We start from the raw sequence: 19,891 nt of genomic DNA, 5'->3' as shown, positions 1-19,891 counted from the left end.
TGTCAATTATGGATCATATTTTTTATGAATTCATTAACTTTGTTTGGAAAAGCTGGCACTTTCACTGAGAATTCAGTTCCACAAGGCTAAACATTTCTGAAAAGTGAAACAATATCCACAATATTAGTAAGTTTATAATACAAGTATATTTGTAATACCGTGGATTCAGAAATAACCGTTGGATACCAATTTTGGTGGATTTCATGGAAACAGGTGAACCAAGAATTTAATTGATTTATCAATTACAAATTTTCTATAGGTGTATATGCAAATTGTTACTTTCAAACACAAAATAAAATATATACAAAAAGTAGAAGAGTTTTCTTTCAATCCACATAATTAGTGCCCACGGTAATAAATCAATCTACAATGTAACCATGACATCAATATGGTAATATATCCAATTAGAAGTTAATTAATTCTTCAGTTTATTATAGTAATTAACCAATGTGTCTTTTTCACACAGGTTCAATTCCATGGTTTATTGTAGCAGAATTATTTGACCAGCAATCAAGGTCAGCAGCTGTTAGTTTGGCTGTTCTAACCAACTGGTTTGCCAATTTTTGTGTAGCATTAGGTTATCCTGAAATGAATGTAAGTTTCATTTTGAAGTTAGTTTACGAAATTATTTATCATATAGAAGAAAATAAAATCTAATGTCTCCTAAAAAAATGTACATTTTGTACTGTCTTTATTGAGGTTCGCTACTCAGTTTCAAATGACAAGCTTTTCATAACACTAGAATATATTGATAGGGGATTATTAAAGGAACAAAAAAAAAATATAGGTCAAAGTTCTTGTTTTTGAGACATTGAAATTTTGGCAAAAACATATTTTCTCTCTTGATTTTTCCTAGCTTTATCATTGACAAGTTTATGGTCTCAAAAACTAATAAAAAATAACAAAGATTTTATATGACTTTTACAGATGACTTATAATTATACATATAAAAGATTTATAAAAAGAAAAATGGGGTTCAATGGGCAAAATTTTTTAAGGCATTCAAATGGATAAAACCAGAGGATTCCAAAAATTGAAAAAAAAAATCCAAAGCATAATGAGTGAACATCCTTAAAGAATACCATATTTTTTTATCCTCAGCTAATGAATAAACATTGTATACTGCAGTAAATAATGGTATTTTCTTTTAACAATAAAAAGTGTCAGCTGCACACACGGACAAACTCTAAATGTCTTCTTCGCCTTTGGGAAATAACAAAAAAGACACAACAGCACAAAAAAAAAAAAAAAAACCAACAAGGGGAACATTTCTTGCAATTAGACGTGAATCAGTCTATTTTCAATATGCCTGTGCTGTTTCTATGCATTTGAAAAATTAGTTACTTATATATCTTGTTTGCATGTTGTGTGTTTTAATATTGTGTTTATGCTATTTTATATTTAGTAAAAAGCTCTTAAGACCTTATGTTTGTATGGTTATATGTAAATCGAATCAAAATAAAACTTAAAAATGTATTCCTATTTGTATTTGTATTCGTATTCATATTAGTATACTTTCTTTTAAGGTTTAAACATTATTATCTTTTTCTTTCAGACACATCTGAAACAGTTATCTTTTGTGCCTTTTGTGTGTCTTCTATTTTTCTTCTGGTTGTTTACATTCTTCAAAGTACCAGAGACCAAAGGAAGAAGTATTGAAGAAATTAGGCTGATGTTTCAACAGCCAATAAATGACTCATCAGAGGATGGAACAGTTCAACGTAGGGGTAAAACTAGATATACCCTAATACCAACAGATGAACCTTCAGTCACATAGGACTGAAAAGTTTAGTTATAGCTATACCATAAAACAATTGAATTTCAAATGATATTAATTTTTATTGGTGTGGTTATCTGAATTGTTTTAGTAGTTTTTTTGTCAAGGTTTGGGTTCCTAAATGGTTTTTCACAGTATGTTTAGAGCATATTATTCTTTATGCTTAGTTATTTTAATAATGATTATTTTTTTTGTTCAATTTTCTTGTTTCTTAATTAATTTCAATAAATGGTGAACATATCTAGAGGTATAGCCATGCAGCTAGTTAATTAAAATTTCTTTTCTGTTTGTCCAAAATCTATGCATAGCATCACCAAGTTTGTATAAAGAATAAATCCATATTGCATTCTTAGACAACCTTAACTATAGAACCAGAATCTATTTTCATAATTAGAGAAGAATCTCTAATGATTGATTACGTGTACTAACAAATAGCCTAAAAACTAGACTACGGAAAGATTCAGTTAATAACATTAGTATAATTAACATGAATAGACATACAAATTAATTCAGTACAAATGTTATATTAGCCAAATTCAATTTTGAAATAGTTTGAAATGCTTTTGCATTGGTGTAAATTAATCAGAATATATTTCAATAGTCTGTCTAAATGCAAAATTATCTAGAACTAATCATGATATTCTTATTTGTATTTGTATTTTTATTGTATTTTTTTTTATTACAAAATGCTTTTCATGGTTTTGGGTTAAAACATTAGCTTTTTAGGGGGGATTATTTTGTAATATGTTTATATATTTCAGGCAATGTCACAAGTTTGTTTATTAAACTACAAAAAATGTATCGGACAGTATTTTGAACACTAGATGTATTGTTATGTGTTGTTTGGTTGCTGTCTCATTGACATATACCCAACATCACTTTTATTTGAATATGATGCAAATAATACCAATGAAATTTATAAACTTTAAAAGATGAGTAAAATTATTGACCTTAATGGTATATCATTGGAATGAAGTAAACATCAGCAGGTAGTGATTTACATATTACCTCAATTATATGGTTGTTATATCTGTGGGCATTTTATTGTGAAGTTATTATTTTTATGGGAGACATACAATATTATATATTCATTGAAAAGATTTTTTTTTATAAAATGTAAGAAAATAGTCACTATACTTATTCATCAGATGTTTTGGAATTATGTTCTTATACAATATTTTTTTTTGATAAATAGAAAACTTTTGAAATCAATGCACTTTCCTGTAAATTTATATTTCACATTGCTTATATGTTATTATATCACAGCAATTTCTTTTGAGGAGACATGTTAACTCCTAGAAATAGAAACCAAAATTAGTATATCTTTTTATTTCCTTACTAATACAAATAATGAAAGAAAGTCTCCTCGAAATTAACAAATGTTTACATGTTATATCCCTTGTCAAAATTAAGAATTCTCGTAGCTGTTTAGGTGTTTTGAATTAGGAATAAATGGTTATTTCAAATTCCTTTATCCTTTCCTCCATGGAATTTGTTTTTTAACATACTTGATTCGCTTAGGATTTTTTCAATAAAAAAAATCATAAAGTTCAAAGTACTAATTAATGCATTGTGAAAACGAATATTTCATCAATGAAATTCCAGTCTGATATTCTCATGAATATCCTTTTCATATTGGATACAAAGTTTTTTAAGTCTGATGCACCCATTTTGTAGTCAAAGCATTTCAACTGAGGTACTACACAGGCGTCAAAAGGTGTCATTATGGAGTTAAGGGGGTGGCGTCAAAAAGCGTCATTATGGAGGAAAGGGATAAATGTTTAATTTGTTTTCTATTATGTCTCCAGAGTTGTTTTGAAGAAGAAAAAAAAACACACATTCAAATAGTTTACATATATTTTATTTCTTGTTTATGGTTGAGGTTCAATTTACTGATATTTTCTTTCATTTTACTGTTTATTTATATGATTAAACCTTAATTATGCTCAAAACAGCATTTGCTTTACTGATGACATTTCCATGACTGTTTAAACATATCTCATATGAAAAAAGAAGGTATGGTATGGTGGCCAATTTTAATTCGACTACTCTCCACCAGAGAACAATTGATGTAGAAGTTAACATTTTTGACATACCAACAACTAATTTAATCTTGAACATTTGGCTTTCAATCAGTTCATGATAATGATAATATAGTCTTTAAAATTCGAGATGAAAGAACTATCAATCAATAGAGGAGTAAATGAAATGAATAAAATTATGTAAGTTTTTTTTATTTTTCATGAAAATGGTATCAAGTAGGACAAGTATTTTTTTTTATCAGGACTGCAGTACATTTATTTTAAAAGTTAAGATATTTTGTCCATTTTACATGATGGGAATTTTGTGTTTTCATCACATACTAGTTCAAGATTATAAATAGGGATAGATTACAACTTATTTAGGTTATTGCATTTTGATTTAATTTCTTCATTCTACAAAAAATAACGGTGTTGATCAGAGTTATTATTTGTTAACTTCTGCAAAATTCAGGTATTATTTTTGAAAACCAAATACCATACATTCATAAATTATAGATTGTATTTATTATAGTGATTGTTAAAAATATATAAAAAATGAGATTATTATATAATGTATAAATAAAAGATATAAAATATATAGAATTCACTAAGTGAAATAACTCCTGAAATAATAGTATAAACTGTATAAGATTAAAGAACAAATACCTCTGAAGACCAAAGAGATTTACATAAACTGTTGATTTACAAGTGTACCAATAATTAAATAAGATGAAACCAAAGAATATACATATATCTATTTAGCCTGTATCTCCATCCTAATGGATTTTGCCAGGTTTGTTTAGTAGTTATACTGCAGTTGTTCACAGATAGAATATAAGTTAAATTAAATATGGTTCTTGTTCAGAATTCTGTATCTTGTATAACCTTGTGATATTTTGTTGTTTCATCTACACAATACATGTACATTATAGATATTAATATAAGTGATAATTGTGCATATTGCAGAGATATTTTTGTGTTTGTGTATTCACACATTTATTTTATATTCTTACAACTTATATTTATTCTTTGTGAAATGCTCAGGAACAGTGCAATAAATATATATTATTAATACCTTGCTTTTATCTAGTTGTAATAATATGATGCAATCTTGCAGTGTACAGTAATAACCCATTTTAAAGGGAAAAAAATCACATTTTCAGTTTATTGTCTTGCTTGACAGAGTCAAAAAGCGAGGCATAGATATGCTGTTTCAATGTATTAGTTTGTGATTAGGTCTAATTTATGGGGAACCACTAATGGTAAGTCAAAGATATTTGGTATGCAGTTGTATTAGTATTGGAACATCTCATTACCATGGAGATTATTTGTCCCTGTCCTCTCAGTTATGGTCTGTTGACTTTGAAATTTTTGATTAGTTTTCATGTATTAGTTTGTGATAAGTTCAGTTGATGTAGAACCATTAATGGTAAATTAATGATAATTGGTATGCCGGTGTATAAGTTATAGTTATTGGCGACACATGACACAATCAATTTACGTGACCTTTTTAGAAATGTGGACGATATTCCACAATCCATGGATCCTAGGAAAGTTTCTTATAGGGTAAAGAAAGGGGGAAAATAAAATAACTTTTTTTTATTTAGACTTGTTCTAAAATTGAGATTTAATGGTCGCTTTTTTTTTTATCGTTTCTGTTAAATTTATTCACAATTTAAGTTAGATTAGTGACGATTAAATCTTTGACAAAATTTATAATAGGGGCAGATCCAGCCATTTTAAAGGAGGGGGTGGGGTCCCAACCCAGAGTAAAGGGGGTTCCAACTATATGCTCCCATTTAAATGCATGGATCGTACCCACAAATTTCTTTTCATCTACTGTATTAATTCTTAAGACGAGTCCATCTAAATGAAGTCTGATTGATCCCCAGCTGATCCCCCCTGTTTTGAAACAAATTTAAATATGATCCTCATTAAATTCGATCCTAAAATAGTCACTTTATAGGAATAGATATTCAAAAAGTCATTATAAATTCCAATGAGTCTAAAACTAATCCAAATTAAATTTCTGTTATTCGGATATTCTTAGATACATTTCTTTTTTTGGCAGAAATTACCAAAATTGTTTGAATTGTCTTTCTCTTTCTGATTTTAAAACACTGATTTAAGATTTACGTTTTTCACAAAATATGTTGAAGTATTTTATTTCCCAGCTTAGATAAAATGAAAAAAGGAATAAGAAACCTTTCGTTTTTTCTATTTTGAAACTACGATATTCGTACAATTTTCAACTTTTTCGTAATTTTAAGGCAGATAGCCGATTCGGGGTGGGGCGAATAGGTCGTTCACCCTTGGATTGGACAAAGTATCGTGTTATAGCATTATCAATATTATTTTAATTCTCACTTCACACGGTGATATTTTTTTTTATTTTATAGAATAACGGCCCATTCAAAATCCAGGAACCACCCGTAAAGGTAAAAATAGATTTGAACTGTGCAGTATATCTGAGGTAGTTAATGCACACCTTTGCTGTACATTATCCAGATTATTGCACAGTAAGAACAAAGAGATTTTACCTTTGTCACAAATGGAAGTTTTTAACGACCTTTATTGGCTATACAGCCCTTGCACGGTCGGCTCACCCTTTTCATGTACTAAGCATTGTTATATCTCATTTCCATGGAGATTATTTGACCCCGCCCCCTAAGTCATGGTCTATTGACTTTGAAACTTTTGTTTAATTTTCATGTATTAGTTTGAGTTTGTGTTGGTTTATGGGGACCCACTAGTGTTAACTCAATGATATTTGGTATGCAGTTGTATAATTAACATTGACATATCTCATTACTATGGAGATTATTTGACCCCGCCCCCTCAGTTATTGACTTTGAAATTTTGCTTAGTAAACATGTATTAGTTTGTGTTTAGGTTTGTTAAAAGGGAACTGCTTATAATAAGTCAATGGTATTTGGTATGCAGTTGTATAAGCATTGGTACATCACATTTCCCTGGAGATTGTTTAGCCGTGTACCTTCAGTCATAATTCATTGACTTTGAACATTTGCAAAACTTTCATGTTAAAGTGTTGTTATTTTGATTTCAACACTTGCATTATTGAAATTACAAAAAAGCGAGACATATCTCTGTGATAACAGTTTATTTAGCAATACTGTCTTCTTTCGATATGAATCTTCATTAAATAAAAGCTTAAAGCCATATGAAATGAGTGAATGGAGAAAAATAATGTTTCTTCTAAATTTAGACAGATTATAGAATTTTCGTGAGACTAAAGTATATATACATAAGTTTTATAATAAAAACAAGCCATTTCATTGTTGAAGACCGTACAGTGATCTATAGTTCTTATCTCTGTGTCTTTTGGTCTCTTGTGGAGAGTTGCTTCATTGGCAATTATATCACATCTTCTTTTTAATATTTAGTTTAAATAAAAATTGAAGTGAGCACATCTTAATCTTCTAAACTCAAAAGCTGAAAAACGAATCATAAATTGATTAACATTTTGCTTACTTTTCTTATTACAGACAAATCAATCAGATAGTCACATCCATTACTTTCAGGTTTTAACGAAGGCATCATCTTACTAACATTTGATTAGATAGTACAACATGTATATTTATTCCCTCAATGAAAGGCGAAGGTGCATGGTATATATTGTTTTCTAGTACATATGTCCTATAATTGGTTTCTATATGAAAAAGCCTCAATGAAATCATTTGAAAGTTAGAAATGCTGTAAAAGAAAATGTAAAATCACAAAAATACTGAACCCCGAAGAAAATTCAATTGGAAAGCCTAATTAAATGGCAAAATCAAATGACAAACACATCAAACGAATGGACAACAACTGTCATATTCCTGATAACAACTTTTATATTCAAGATCACACATAACACAGTTCCAGCTACAATTTGACTGTTTCACTTTTTGTCTCTCAAAAGTAAGGTCTAAATAAGCGATCCTACATTCCTTCGTTGGCATCGTCATCGTCGTCGTCGGCATCATCCACAAATATTCACTGTGGTTAAAGTTTTTGAAATTTTAATAACATTCTTAAACTATTCTAGATTAATATTGAACATGGACAGAAGCTAGTTGATGATCGATCATAAGATAGTATCCAGAAGTAAATTTTGTGGAAAAAAATAAATCCTGTTTATCCGTATTTTACGTATATATGGACTTAGTTTTTTCTGCCAGTGAACATTACATTCACTCTGCGATTGAAATTTTAAAAATTTTAAAAACTTTCTTAAAATATCCTGGATTCCTACCAAACTTGGACAAAAGCTTGTTTATGTTCATAAGATAGTATCCAGAAGTAAAATTTGTAATATAAAATCCTGTATATCCAAATCTTACAAAAACTACCAGTTAACATTACATCCACTCTGTAGTTAAAGTTTTTATATGTTTCATAAGTTTCTTAAACTATCCTGGATTTGTACCAAACTTGGACAGAACTTGTTTATGGGTTAAAAAAGCTAGTATCTAGAAGGCAATTTTGTAAAAAACATATTTCCTATTTATCCGTATATTACCTATAGATGGACTTAATTTTTCCTCCAGTTAACATTACATACAGTCTGCAGTTAAAGTTTTTAAAACATTAATTAGGTTCATAACTCATCCTGAATTTTTACCAAACTTGAACTGAAGTTTCTTACAATCAAAAGATAGTATCCAAAGGATTTTTTTGTCATAACGTTTTCCCCATAGACAACAGAAAAAGTAGACGACACACTTGGTTCCGCGGTACCATTATGAAATTGTGCATTTGATTTTTTTCACTTTCCTCTTTCTAGAGTTATGTGACTAGATAAAGTAAAATCAGCTGTTTTGACTAGCCTATTATGAAAGTCACATTCTTCGGGACGTAGTGATTACTTCTCAGCGGTGGCGGTTGTCATAATCTGTTTGTATAAAGATTCATATTACAGACGGTTTAAGACATGGATACTTTTTACTAGACCTTGTATGCAGATAACTTTTATTAAGAAGGTTCCGTCTGTCATATGTCCATTGTCTATGGTTTCATTTTCATGGGCTATTGGTTCAGCTACTGCTTCCTTGCAACGATGACATGTCCGCCAGAATATGGCTCATCTGAAATCTACCTCATTTAATAGACCACTGATCATGTTTAAAGTTACAGGATTAAGTTCGTTTCTCAGATACTATTAGTTGTAGGTCAACTATACGTGGCATATGGTATAAATTTAAGGGATGCATGTCAGTATGGCAGCTTTCCTCTGATCACCTGGACCTCCTTTGCATTGTTCATTGGTCAATCTTTAATTTTTCCTGTTTAAGTCTGTTTCTTAGATATTATTAGCAATATGTCATCTTTATTGATGCATGAAATGAATTAAGGTGAACATGTTTGTCTGATATGTTTCATTTGACCTTGACCTCATTTTCTTGGTTCAATGGTTTATGGTAGTTTTCCTGCCTCACTCGGCTCTGATTTTTTATTTGCTGGTTTAGATTTTTTTTAGTATACGTTTTATTTTGTAGTTAGTCACCACTTGGGTGTTATCATGTATATCTATTATATAGTCATTTTTATAAGTTTACTGTTGGCAAAAGTATGAATTATTTTAAATACAAAGGGTGTTCTTATCACAGGCAAATAATCTTAGCCGTATAGGACACAACTTTTTGGAATTATTAGCCTCAATGCTCTTCAACTTTGTACTTGTTTTGGCTGTAGAACTTTTTTTATCTGAGCGTCATTGATTAGTCTTGTGTAGACGAAACGCGCGTCTGGCGTATTAAACTATAAACCTGGTATCCTTTAATAGCTATTATTTGTGTGTTTTTCTGTCCTATATGTTCTCCCATTTATTTGTATTGTAGTCATGCCATGTAATGTTGTCATTATTTAATTATATTTAACATTGCCATAAAAGCGGGAGGTTTGGCTAGCCACAACACCAGGTTCAACCCACCATTTTTTTCTTAAAATGTCCTGTACCAAGTCAGGAAAATTACCATTGTTATATGATAGCTTATTTCTGTGTGTGTTACCTTTTAGTGTTGTGTTTCTGTTGTGTCGTAGTTCCCCTCTTACATTTGATGTGCATCTCTCAGTTTTAGTTTGTAAGGCGGATTTGCTTTTTCTCAGTCGATTTATGAATTTCGAACAGCGGTATACTACTGTTGCCTTTGTTTATTTTAGATACTATATGCAATAGGTGAACTATAATCAGTGCAAGGAATGATTGTAAGATGTGTCTGTCCGTCGTGTATTATCTGACCTTGACCTCATTTTTATGGTACAATGTAAGTTTTTTGAAGTTTTAGTTTGTTCCTAAGATACAATAAGCATAACGGCAATTATATTTTGTGTATGAAATGACTAAGTTTTTCAGTACATTTCTGTCTACCATATTCTATCCAACCTCGACTTTATTGTCATTAATACTTGATTATGTTCAGCTTTTGTGACACTTACACCAAAAACTTTATTTTTAAAACTTAACATAACATTAATCATGGTCAGTAAAACAGACGAGACATTTCAGTATGTGTACCTTTGTTTATTTTATGGTTCATTTAACCCTTCACAAAATCATTTAAATATATTATGGAAATAATGTGAGGGACTACTTAATACAGATTCATGCAATATCTGACTGATTTGACGTTTATTTGTCAAGGTTAATGCCTTTAATAAAATAGAAATTAGCAAACATAATGTTTAGTTTTTGTTTGGTAGCATTGGTAAGCCTTTCACAATGGAATATTGTTACATTAAAATGCCATGTACCAAGTCAGGGAAATGGCCATTGTTATATTATAGTTCGTTTCAGTGTGTGTTACATTTTAATGTTGTGTTTCTGTTGTGTCGTAGTTCTCTGATTTGTTTTTTTCTGTATAGATTTATGAATTTTGAACAGCGGTATACTGCTGCTGCCTTAATTTATGGATAACTAGATACACATCATCTCTTTAGTGACCAATTATGCACCTTGATAAAGTGGAAACAAGTCAACTTTCCAAACGATAACTTTAGTAAGCCTTCAACAAATAATTTGATATTTTAACAATGTTGTTTAACTACTGCATTGCAGACTTCAGATATTGGAATGTGTCCTCTCTAAAGAGTAATCTTTTAAAGACCAAGTTAAATAATGAACTCTAAAACTAATATAATACATTGAATCACTCGGCACAAATGAAAAACTCTGCGAAAAAGGAAAACAATCTTCGATTACAGATAGCTAATGTAAAGACATGGGTAGATAACTGGTACATTTGAACTAATTGTCATAGCATATCATGTTAGATCATGTTGGGATGTTAAGCAAATGCCTACACTGCAATGTGATTCCAATAAAAGGTGACAAAAGTCGCATAACAAAGAAAAGAGAAATAGATATAAGTGGTTTGTTTATAAAAATGAAGCAGAAATCACACAGTCCACCAAAAACCATACCCGAAATATATCAAGGATCTCTCAAACTCATAATTCAAAAACATGCTGACTTGCTTAGGCATGACCACAGTATTGAATTTGAAGACTGTGCAACAAGAACACCACCAAACCGGGGCTCACCTCAGGTTCTTAGACCTTGTACCACATATGAAACCTGTCATGACGATCATGCAAGTACAAATCAAGTGAAACGTCTAAATCTGTAGATCACATTTGGAGAGTGAGGACGGGAATGTGACTTCGAAAATATATTCGCCGTCATACAATTCGTGAAAGTGTCCGTAAAATATTCGAAGGGATGATTTCAGTTTCACCACTTGGAACTTAAATAGCCTCCTTGTGAGCAATAGCTTTCTATCAAGGAAATAACTGTAGGAAATGCAAGATCTGGAATATCGAACTAACTGGGGGATAAACTATGTAGGCGCTCCTGGAATTTTGCTAATATGAAATTTAAAATTTCGCACATGCACACTTAAGATTATTTAAGAAAGACTACAGAGGAAGCACCTCGAAACAATGCACAGCACAATATTGGATAATGAATAAAACTTATCATACATGTAGATATCAGGGATACATTATTTTTTACTCTAGACGTGTGTTTCATCTACATGTTCAAAAAATCATGAGGACATTCGAATCAAAAGTTTAAAAAGGAAAAACATGATTGGTGAAAAAAGGCCTGCCGAATACAGCTGAGGTAAAAAGTAAAATCACAAAAATAGGAGCTGCAAGCTATTGAATATTAAATAAGTTGGGAAATGTATATCCTATATATACAGGTGAAGTTGGTTTATAGCTACTGAGGTGGGGGAAATTGATAATTCCAAAATAGAAATCGTCTCGTTTGTCATCGATTCTGGTTCTTAGATGTCTGTGTATTCGAGGTATAAGTCTAAAAATGGGGCGGAGGAAGCCGTGTCTATTGTTTCTTTAATTTCTAGTTCTGGGGAATATATTAATGGAACCCAATCAGAAAAGTTTGGATTATTAATAGAAAGACATCATCAATATATCTAAAAGTGAAATTAAATAATCTGGCGTCTTTGATCTTCTTTTTTTTGACAAGTGTCTGAAGGAAAACCGATTCAAATCAAAATAAGAAAAGGGTGGCAAAGAGAGGCGCACAGTTCGTTCCCATAAAAATGCCGCCAATTTGTTGAAAAAGTATACCTCCAAATTCAACAAATATGTTATCGATAAGAAACTCCAGCACTCACTTGTTCCTCTGTGTAGCATGTTTTACCCTTTTGTTCAATATTAACAAAATATTACTTATTGTATCCCAAAGTAAAATATTTATAGCGTATGCTACCATTTTTATATTGAAAGGTATTGTGTATTATTTCTTTCAGCCGATTTTTCAAATTCACATAGGTAATAGTGGTATACAGGTTTGAAAAATCAAAAGCTTTGATTGAACTAATTTCAGAAAAAGACTGATATTAAAAATTATCCAGAAGTTCTTTAGAAATTTAAAGAATCCACATATGGTTAATACCACTGAGCGAGTAAACAGTTTCACCTGAAGACCCTCTTTCACTGTGAACAGAATTTTAGCAAATCTAATTGACAATTCTTTAGCGGATCATGCAGATGCTCCAGATTCGGTTGTTCAAATACAACGTAAGGGTCTTGTTCCCACTTGTCTGACAGCTTGTGTTTGCCTTCAAATGCCACTATTTTCACCAATACTAAATCTCCTATCTTGATGGTACCTCCCTTTACGTTGGTGTCATAGTTCTTCTTCTGTCTCAATTGTGCTTTCTTAGATGTTTCCGTAGCCAAGCTGTGAGCAACTTCCAACCGTTCTCTAAGGTCCTTGATGTAATTGGATCCAGTATCTTTTCGTATGCCAAATGCCACATCCACTGGAAGTCTAGGATCTCTTCCAAACATGAGGTAGTATGGCGCGAATCCTGTAGACTCATGCTTGGTACAGTTGTAGGCATGGGCAAGTGGTCCTACATAGGCTTTCCAGTTCTTCTTCTTGTCTGGTTGAAGTGTTCCCAGCATGTTAAGTAGTGTTCGGTTGAACCTTTCGCACATGCCGTTGCCCATCGCGTGACTTGGTCATTCCTGTTAGACTGCATAACTCCTTTATGATCTTTGATTCGAAGTTAGCTCCTTGGTCTGAATGTATACGGTCGGGTGTTCCATAATGCACTATGAAATGCTGTTAAAAGGCTTCAGCTGTTGTCTTTGCCGTTTGGTTCTTGGTGGGAATGGCTTGAGTGAATCTGGTAAAGTGATCTGTTATGACCAGGATGTGTTGTTGACTTCCTTTAGATGGTTCTAACGTAAGGAAGTCCATACAAACTAACTGTAGTGGTGTTGTTGTCTCAATATTTACTAGCGGAGCTCTCTGGTTTGGAAGTGTCTGTCTAATAATGCACCTTCCACAATGCGCTATCCACTCTGTAACATCCTTGGCTATACCAGGCCAGTAGAATCTGTCTCTCACTAATGACAAAGTACGGTCTTTCCCCGGGTGTCCCATGTCGTTGTGTAATGCTGGAGTGTTGTAGAAATATGAGCTGCTGGAAGTACTAGCTGCTGTTTAACTTCATCGTTGATAGTAACTTGACGATATAGTATTCCATCTATGACCTTCAGATGATGATCTATTGATATAAAAACAAACCCTATATGCCATATAGTGTCAGTGCTGGTATTTACTTGTGTTATAGTCTGTTATTTTATGTATTTTGTATATTTTTATATTCTTTTTTTTTTAAACACTTGAATATAAATTTATTGCACTAAAGCTGTTAACAATGACCTTACCGCTACAGCTTTAATTGTAAGGTACCCTGAAATGGTTAGTATCTATAAGAACAGGGTTTCATATAGATAAGTATTATTTTCTTATATTTTATATTAGAATATTAGAATATAACAATTAAATACAATGTTCAATAATAAAATAATACAATTCAATACTCTGATTTGAAATTAATGATATACTTTTCTTCAATACATGTAATCAAATTAATAACACCCATATAATACACCTATCCGAAATTGATTGTCTGGTGTCAATTTATCTCGTTTAAAAATTACATGATTTAAGAGTGTGTGATATCGATTTTCGTGATCGGATGGTTTACCTTGTTTAAAGGTGAGAGAGAGCATGCTTTTTAAAGGAAGTATGTTGAATTTTGCGACTTTATATCTTTTTTATTTGGATTTTAAACATTTAGGTGAGTCATTTCTTTATTTATATTAGTTGAAGTGTCCTAAAAATATCTTAAGGGGGCTCCTGGGTATAAATCAAATTTTGTTTTCTAATATAGGGTTACGCTTTTTTTTTTATAAATGAACTTTATCATATACTTAAAAGAAAAACGAAATAAAAAAAATGCGGTCACCATTCATTTAAGCTCACAATCTGCCTCCGGAAGAAGCATACAATTTTGTTAATGTCCTTTTTTTCTGTTGAACTAATAGGAAAAATAGAGGTAATATCAAAATAAAAAAATAACCTAATTACAGAAATCGCTTAAATTTTACAATTATTTAGTTTATGTACAGCTTATATGAGAACAATAATAAAAAATATAGGTCACCGATGAGTTAAAAAAGATATTTCAAATTTAATGCCAAAAAATGGCATTTTTGCACCAAAGGCAGATAATTTGGAGCTTTTTCAATGATATAAACATTTTAAAAGTCATGTGGGGCCAAACTGAATCGATTTTTTGGGTTGATTTTTTTTACCATATCATCATATGATATTTTACAAGTTATATTGTTAGCTTATTAATTATATTCTGTAATTAAGGATTAGTATTATGTGTTATTCTATTTTAACTTATTGACATGGACTATTGACGGACGAATTCTATTCTAATGCTTTGGCTAAGTCTGATTTCACTGTAGTTATTACTTTATTTTCACGGTTGATTTGAGTGCTTTCGGACATTTCTACTATTGGTCAGTACTTTTGGCGGTTTAATTCTTTTGTTCTATATCTTATGGGAAGACATCTTGTGGTCAACACATATATTTACCTGTCTGCAAATTAACAACTTTAGAAATTAATATATGCAATAACAATTCTGTGATTGGAATTTCTTTTTTAAGGTCAGTCCTATATCTTTCTTTATTAATTTTGCAATAATTGTCCAATAGTTCATATTTTACACGTATGCATGTTTATAGATTGAATGTCGAGAACGCGAGTTAAATTTCATAACAAAGGAGATCGTAAATGTATATAAAAACATAAGAAGAGTTGAATTTTACGATCATATAAAATAATACTTCAATTAAATCTGGTATAATGATTTGAAGATAAAGTTTAAATATAAATTGAATGATTGCGAGTGTCGAGTGGACCGAAAGAATCTTGTAATGTTTAAAGGTTAATCGAATTAAAGTAAATCGATATAAGAACTAAAAATAGATATCTAGGTTTAATATTATTTTTACTATAAACAATAAACATTGCTCAGCAAAGAGTTATAATAATCATTTTTGTTATACAGGTATATTTAAACCTTACTAAAGATGTAGTGTGCTATATAATGGTTATATGGAAATGTGCCACTTGCACGATATGTGAGGTAAGCTATAGTGTGTGATAACATTGTGTGAGGGAATTCGACGTTTGATGTACCACTGTTCACTCCAGTGCAATTTATGACATAATTACACCTTATATTAGAATGCCAGCTTTTGATTGGCTGATAGCCAGTGTATTTTTCGCATATTCTAACATTTCTTCCTCATTTCAAACGAATCTGACTGTTTTTCACCACTGCCGGTGAATATGCCTCAAATACCATGGTATTTGCCATTTTGGATATTCCTTTTTTACCCTCTCGAGCATTTTCCCGCCAATTTTTCGGATATGACGTTACATAAAGACAGCGCGAACGCGTATAAGTACATGTATAGTTCCCGCGGTATATTTTATGATAGTACTTGTCCTCAAATAAATATTTCCTTTTCCTAGTACAGAGAGTTTTAATTAAAATTCATTCGGTGTAATTAAACAGATATATCATGTTATGGAGGGGTATTTGCAAAAAATACAAGTCTTGGGACAAAATTTCCCTCGACTTGTATTTTTCGCAAATACCCCTCCATAACATGATATATCTGTTCAATACCACTGCATCAATCAGAATTATTTTTTTTGCAGTGTTTTAAGAAATGATTTTGCTTTGTTGTCGCGTATTATTTGTGAAACATTCAATGTTTTAAAAAGGCGAATTTTCTTTATAAAGTCAATGATTATGTTGACTTTTGAAGGCCAAACTTTCTACAGCCTTAAATACGCGAATGAAAGATCCAAAAACTATACCAATACATAACGACATGATTATGAAATTATAACAAATCTATTGGTTAACAAATTTTTACTCGTTATTGCAAAATAATGAACTTAATATATCTGACATTTTCTCCCTACCCAGTTTACCCCTATACATTTTTATGATGTGGACTGGTCATTGTTATTGAATCGTAGGCAATTTGATTGGATTAAGTTGTTATTAGTTTACCTTCAAACTTGTTTATGCTTTTCATACATGACTATTGATTAATTAGAACGTGCATGAATGTGACCGGTAACTAAAATGACCTTCAAACTGGACACTGGACGAGTCAATATTATGTTTTATCAATGAAAGTTAAGGTATGAAAGGTAAGAATTGCCACTTATTCGATTTTCACAAAATTTTCGGAATATACAGTTGGAAAGGTTATTTTTAAAAGCCCATTGTGAAGAGTAAAGAGAAAGTTTACAAATAATACGTTTTGTTCCATTAAACAAGTCATTTTCGTAAGAGAAATACCGAAATAAATTTTACGCACGACTACGGCAGGTAAAATTATTATTTATCATAATAAAAAAAAGCATTTTTCAGTCTCATTGGAATATGTTGATTACAATTAATCCCAAACTTAAGAAGTAAGTAACTAAAGTCAAAATATGTCCGATCTGCCTATTTCTGCACATCAAAAGTCAATACGATCGTTTTAAAGTCAATTTCGTCTACCTCACAAAATCTTGTTAGGCACTTATAAGTGTATTTATATTCTTGTTTCGCTTGGCTTTAGTTTTTAATATTTGCTTTGCTTTTATTGTTACTTTTTGTGATTAGTTGCTTTTTGATTTAACAAGCATGCAAGTCACGTTTTGTGTAGTTTATATTATCAACACAAGTATTGTTCAATAGACTTTGGTATGAGACAGCATATGAGAACATGTACTATAATAACTTAAAGTCGAATTAGTATAACTGTAATTGAGACAAGTAATTGCTATGGTATCCACATTATATATTTTTGTGATGAGATACATATGTATGCAGCTAAATAAGTTTGCATGATAATGAATTACGAACATTAGTTTTAATTATTATTACTTAGTAAACAGATTTATCTATCTGTAACTTATAAGTACATTTATATTTTACAGGGCTTTATTTACATATCCATTATAGTTTAAACAACTAATCAAGAATTTCAATTATTATCATTAAATCATGGGCGGATACTAACTCTACAGTACTTATTTATCCACTGTTCTTTATGGTATTTTAACAAAATTTCCCAAATATATCTTTATATGTTGCCATAAATTATTACATAGCTAAATCTTAATTATGAAAATTTTTGGTCATAATTATCGTAGATAAATATATTTTATTCCATTTTCTTACATGTTGCAAGTGAGGATATGGATAACTGATCTCTGGCAATCAACTATTAATAGGACTTACTGAATTAGTGAAGCGTTCATAGGACTTGCTTCCATAGAAAAAAATTCTCAGCTACCATGTGAGAGTACCGAGAAATTGCCTAAAGTGTCAAAAATTTGCGATTTTTTAACCCCCCCCCCCTTTTTGCCCTTCGACAACTGTTTTAAAAAATCTGCACCACTTTGGCACTAATCGACATGCATTATTCAAAGGGTAATATATTTATCTACAAAATAAGACCAAAATTAGCCGTGAGGTATTTCGGTCCATTAAATTTACTAAAAGCTTTGTTGACTTACGATAAACAAGTTTGGTAAGATCAAAACAGCACAGACATTGAAAAGAAGAATGTACACAATCAATCAATGCAATCTATAAAACAAAGATAAAGGAATCTACATAAAACGAAACGTGAGGTAAACTCAGGTGCAACAAGAATATATGGCAATTGTTCATGTAATTAATTGTACTACATTTCTGACAATCTCATATATAAATTAATAGGACACATTATTTTTCGGTTATCATAATTACATTATATAACTATGACAAGGATTGATTAGTATTTTTATCAGTAAATCCCACATTGGATTATTAAAAGTAGTATCATTAATGAATTGCAGCCAGGAAAATGTCTCGCATTTTTTTGTTTCGTTTTTACTATAATATGGATCAGTGTGTTTGCATGATTGTCTCCTAGAGACCAGTACTCTGGCTAAATCTGTAGGCGGACAAGCTAGCAACTTTGGTAACGACAACATTATTCGGCACGTATAGAACTATTGATGGACGAAAAGCAATACCGATATCAACTGGAACAGCAGGTAGCAACTTTAGAGCAGACAAACAAAACAAACAACAAACAAATAATTTATTTGCCAATCACGGCGCCCAAAATGAGCAGAATAATTACAATATAATTTTCAAACATAATGTGAAGTAAATTAAAAATAGGTTGAACAAAGTACATAATATGATTGATTTTGATTTAATTGATTGATATAAAATATTAAAGCAAATGAAGTAGGCAATTTTTAATATTAAAAATATATAATATAATATGATCAAGTGTCTGTTACTCTGGTTCCTTTATTGGACAGCACACCTCATAGTATACTAATAATTTATTAATTGTAAAAGAAATAACTTATGTAAATGCATATTTGATCATACATATCATTCTTTACATTTATATAGAGAAATCTAATTTAATATTGTATTTCTGTTTATATTTAAAATCTCTAATATTTGACAAATTATTATCAAAATGTTTTTATCTTCATTTCCCATTAGCCAAATAAAAAGAGATTTGTTATCAAGTTTTGAAATATTTTTATTTTTACTATATATTTTGATTAGAAAGGGATTTCTAACATTATCCAAAGTTTTACATGTTAAAAAAATGCATCTCATCTATTATTTCCTCATTACAGAGTTTGCATATTCTATTTTCTAGTTTAATATCAAAGTAACGACCTTTTTCTATTTCAAGTTTGTGAGCTCCAATTCTAAATCTTGTTAAAACACATCTTTGAATATATGGTAATTTCAATAAGTAAAGCTCAAAATTAGAATTTAGTTTAAATAATCGATAAGTTCTAAGTTTATTTCCAGGCAGAGGTCTTATTTTGTCTTTTATCATTAAATAATACTCTTCCATTTGCTGCAATACTTTAAATATAATTTCTTTTTCACCATATTTCTAATGTTTATTTTAGATGAGAGCACATGATACTCTTTTAAATCAAGTAATTTTAAGATAGCATCAATACTTCTAGCCCAACAATTATTCCCAGCTTTAGATAATGTATTTGAGAGAGAGTATGCATTATGTTAATAAAATATTATTTTTAACATGAATTCTTTTTCAATATTTAATCATGTTTGTTAAAATATCTATCATTAGAGGATAACGACTTAATTCGCCAAATATGGCTAAATTTGTTGCGTGCTTA

General features: G+C 30.6%; 1 protein-coding gene across 1 annotated transcript in view; it reads left to right on the top strand.

The window, feature by feature from the left end:
* LOC139502248 (solute carrier family 2, facilitated glucose transporter member 3-like) overlaps positions 1-2,651 on the top strand; it is a 30,634-nt gene extending 27,983 nt beyond the window's left edge. The window contains exons 11-12 of the mRNA XM_071291677.1: positions 467-594; positions 1,556-2,651. Of these exons, the coding sequence (XP_071147778.1) occupies positions 467-594; positions 1,556-1,777 (350 nt within the window). The 3' untranslated portion in view covers positions 1,778-2,651. The remainder of the gene's footprint in view (positions 1-466; positions 595-1,555) is intronic.
* Positions 2,652-19,891: the final 17,240 nt, after the last annotated feature.

The sequence above is a fragment of the Mytilus edulis genome, chromosome 13 (assembly GCF_963676685.1).
Source record: "Mytilus edulis chromosome 13, xbMytEdul2.2, whole genome shotgun sequence".
Classification (NCBI taxonomy): Eukaryota; Metazoa; Mollusca; class Bivalvia; order Mytilida; family Mytilidae; genus Mytilus; species Mytilus edulis.
Note: the sequence above shows the minus strand (reverse complement) of the source record. Positions and strands in the feature narration are given on the sequence as shown.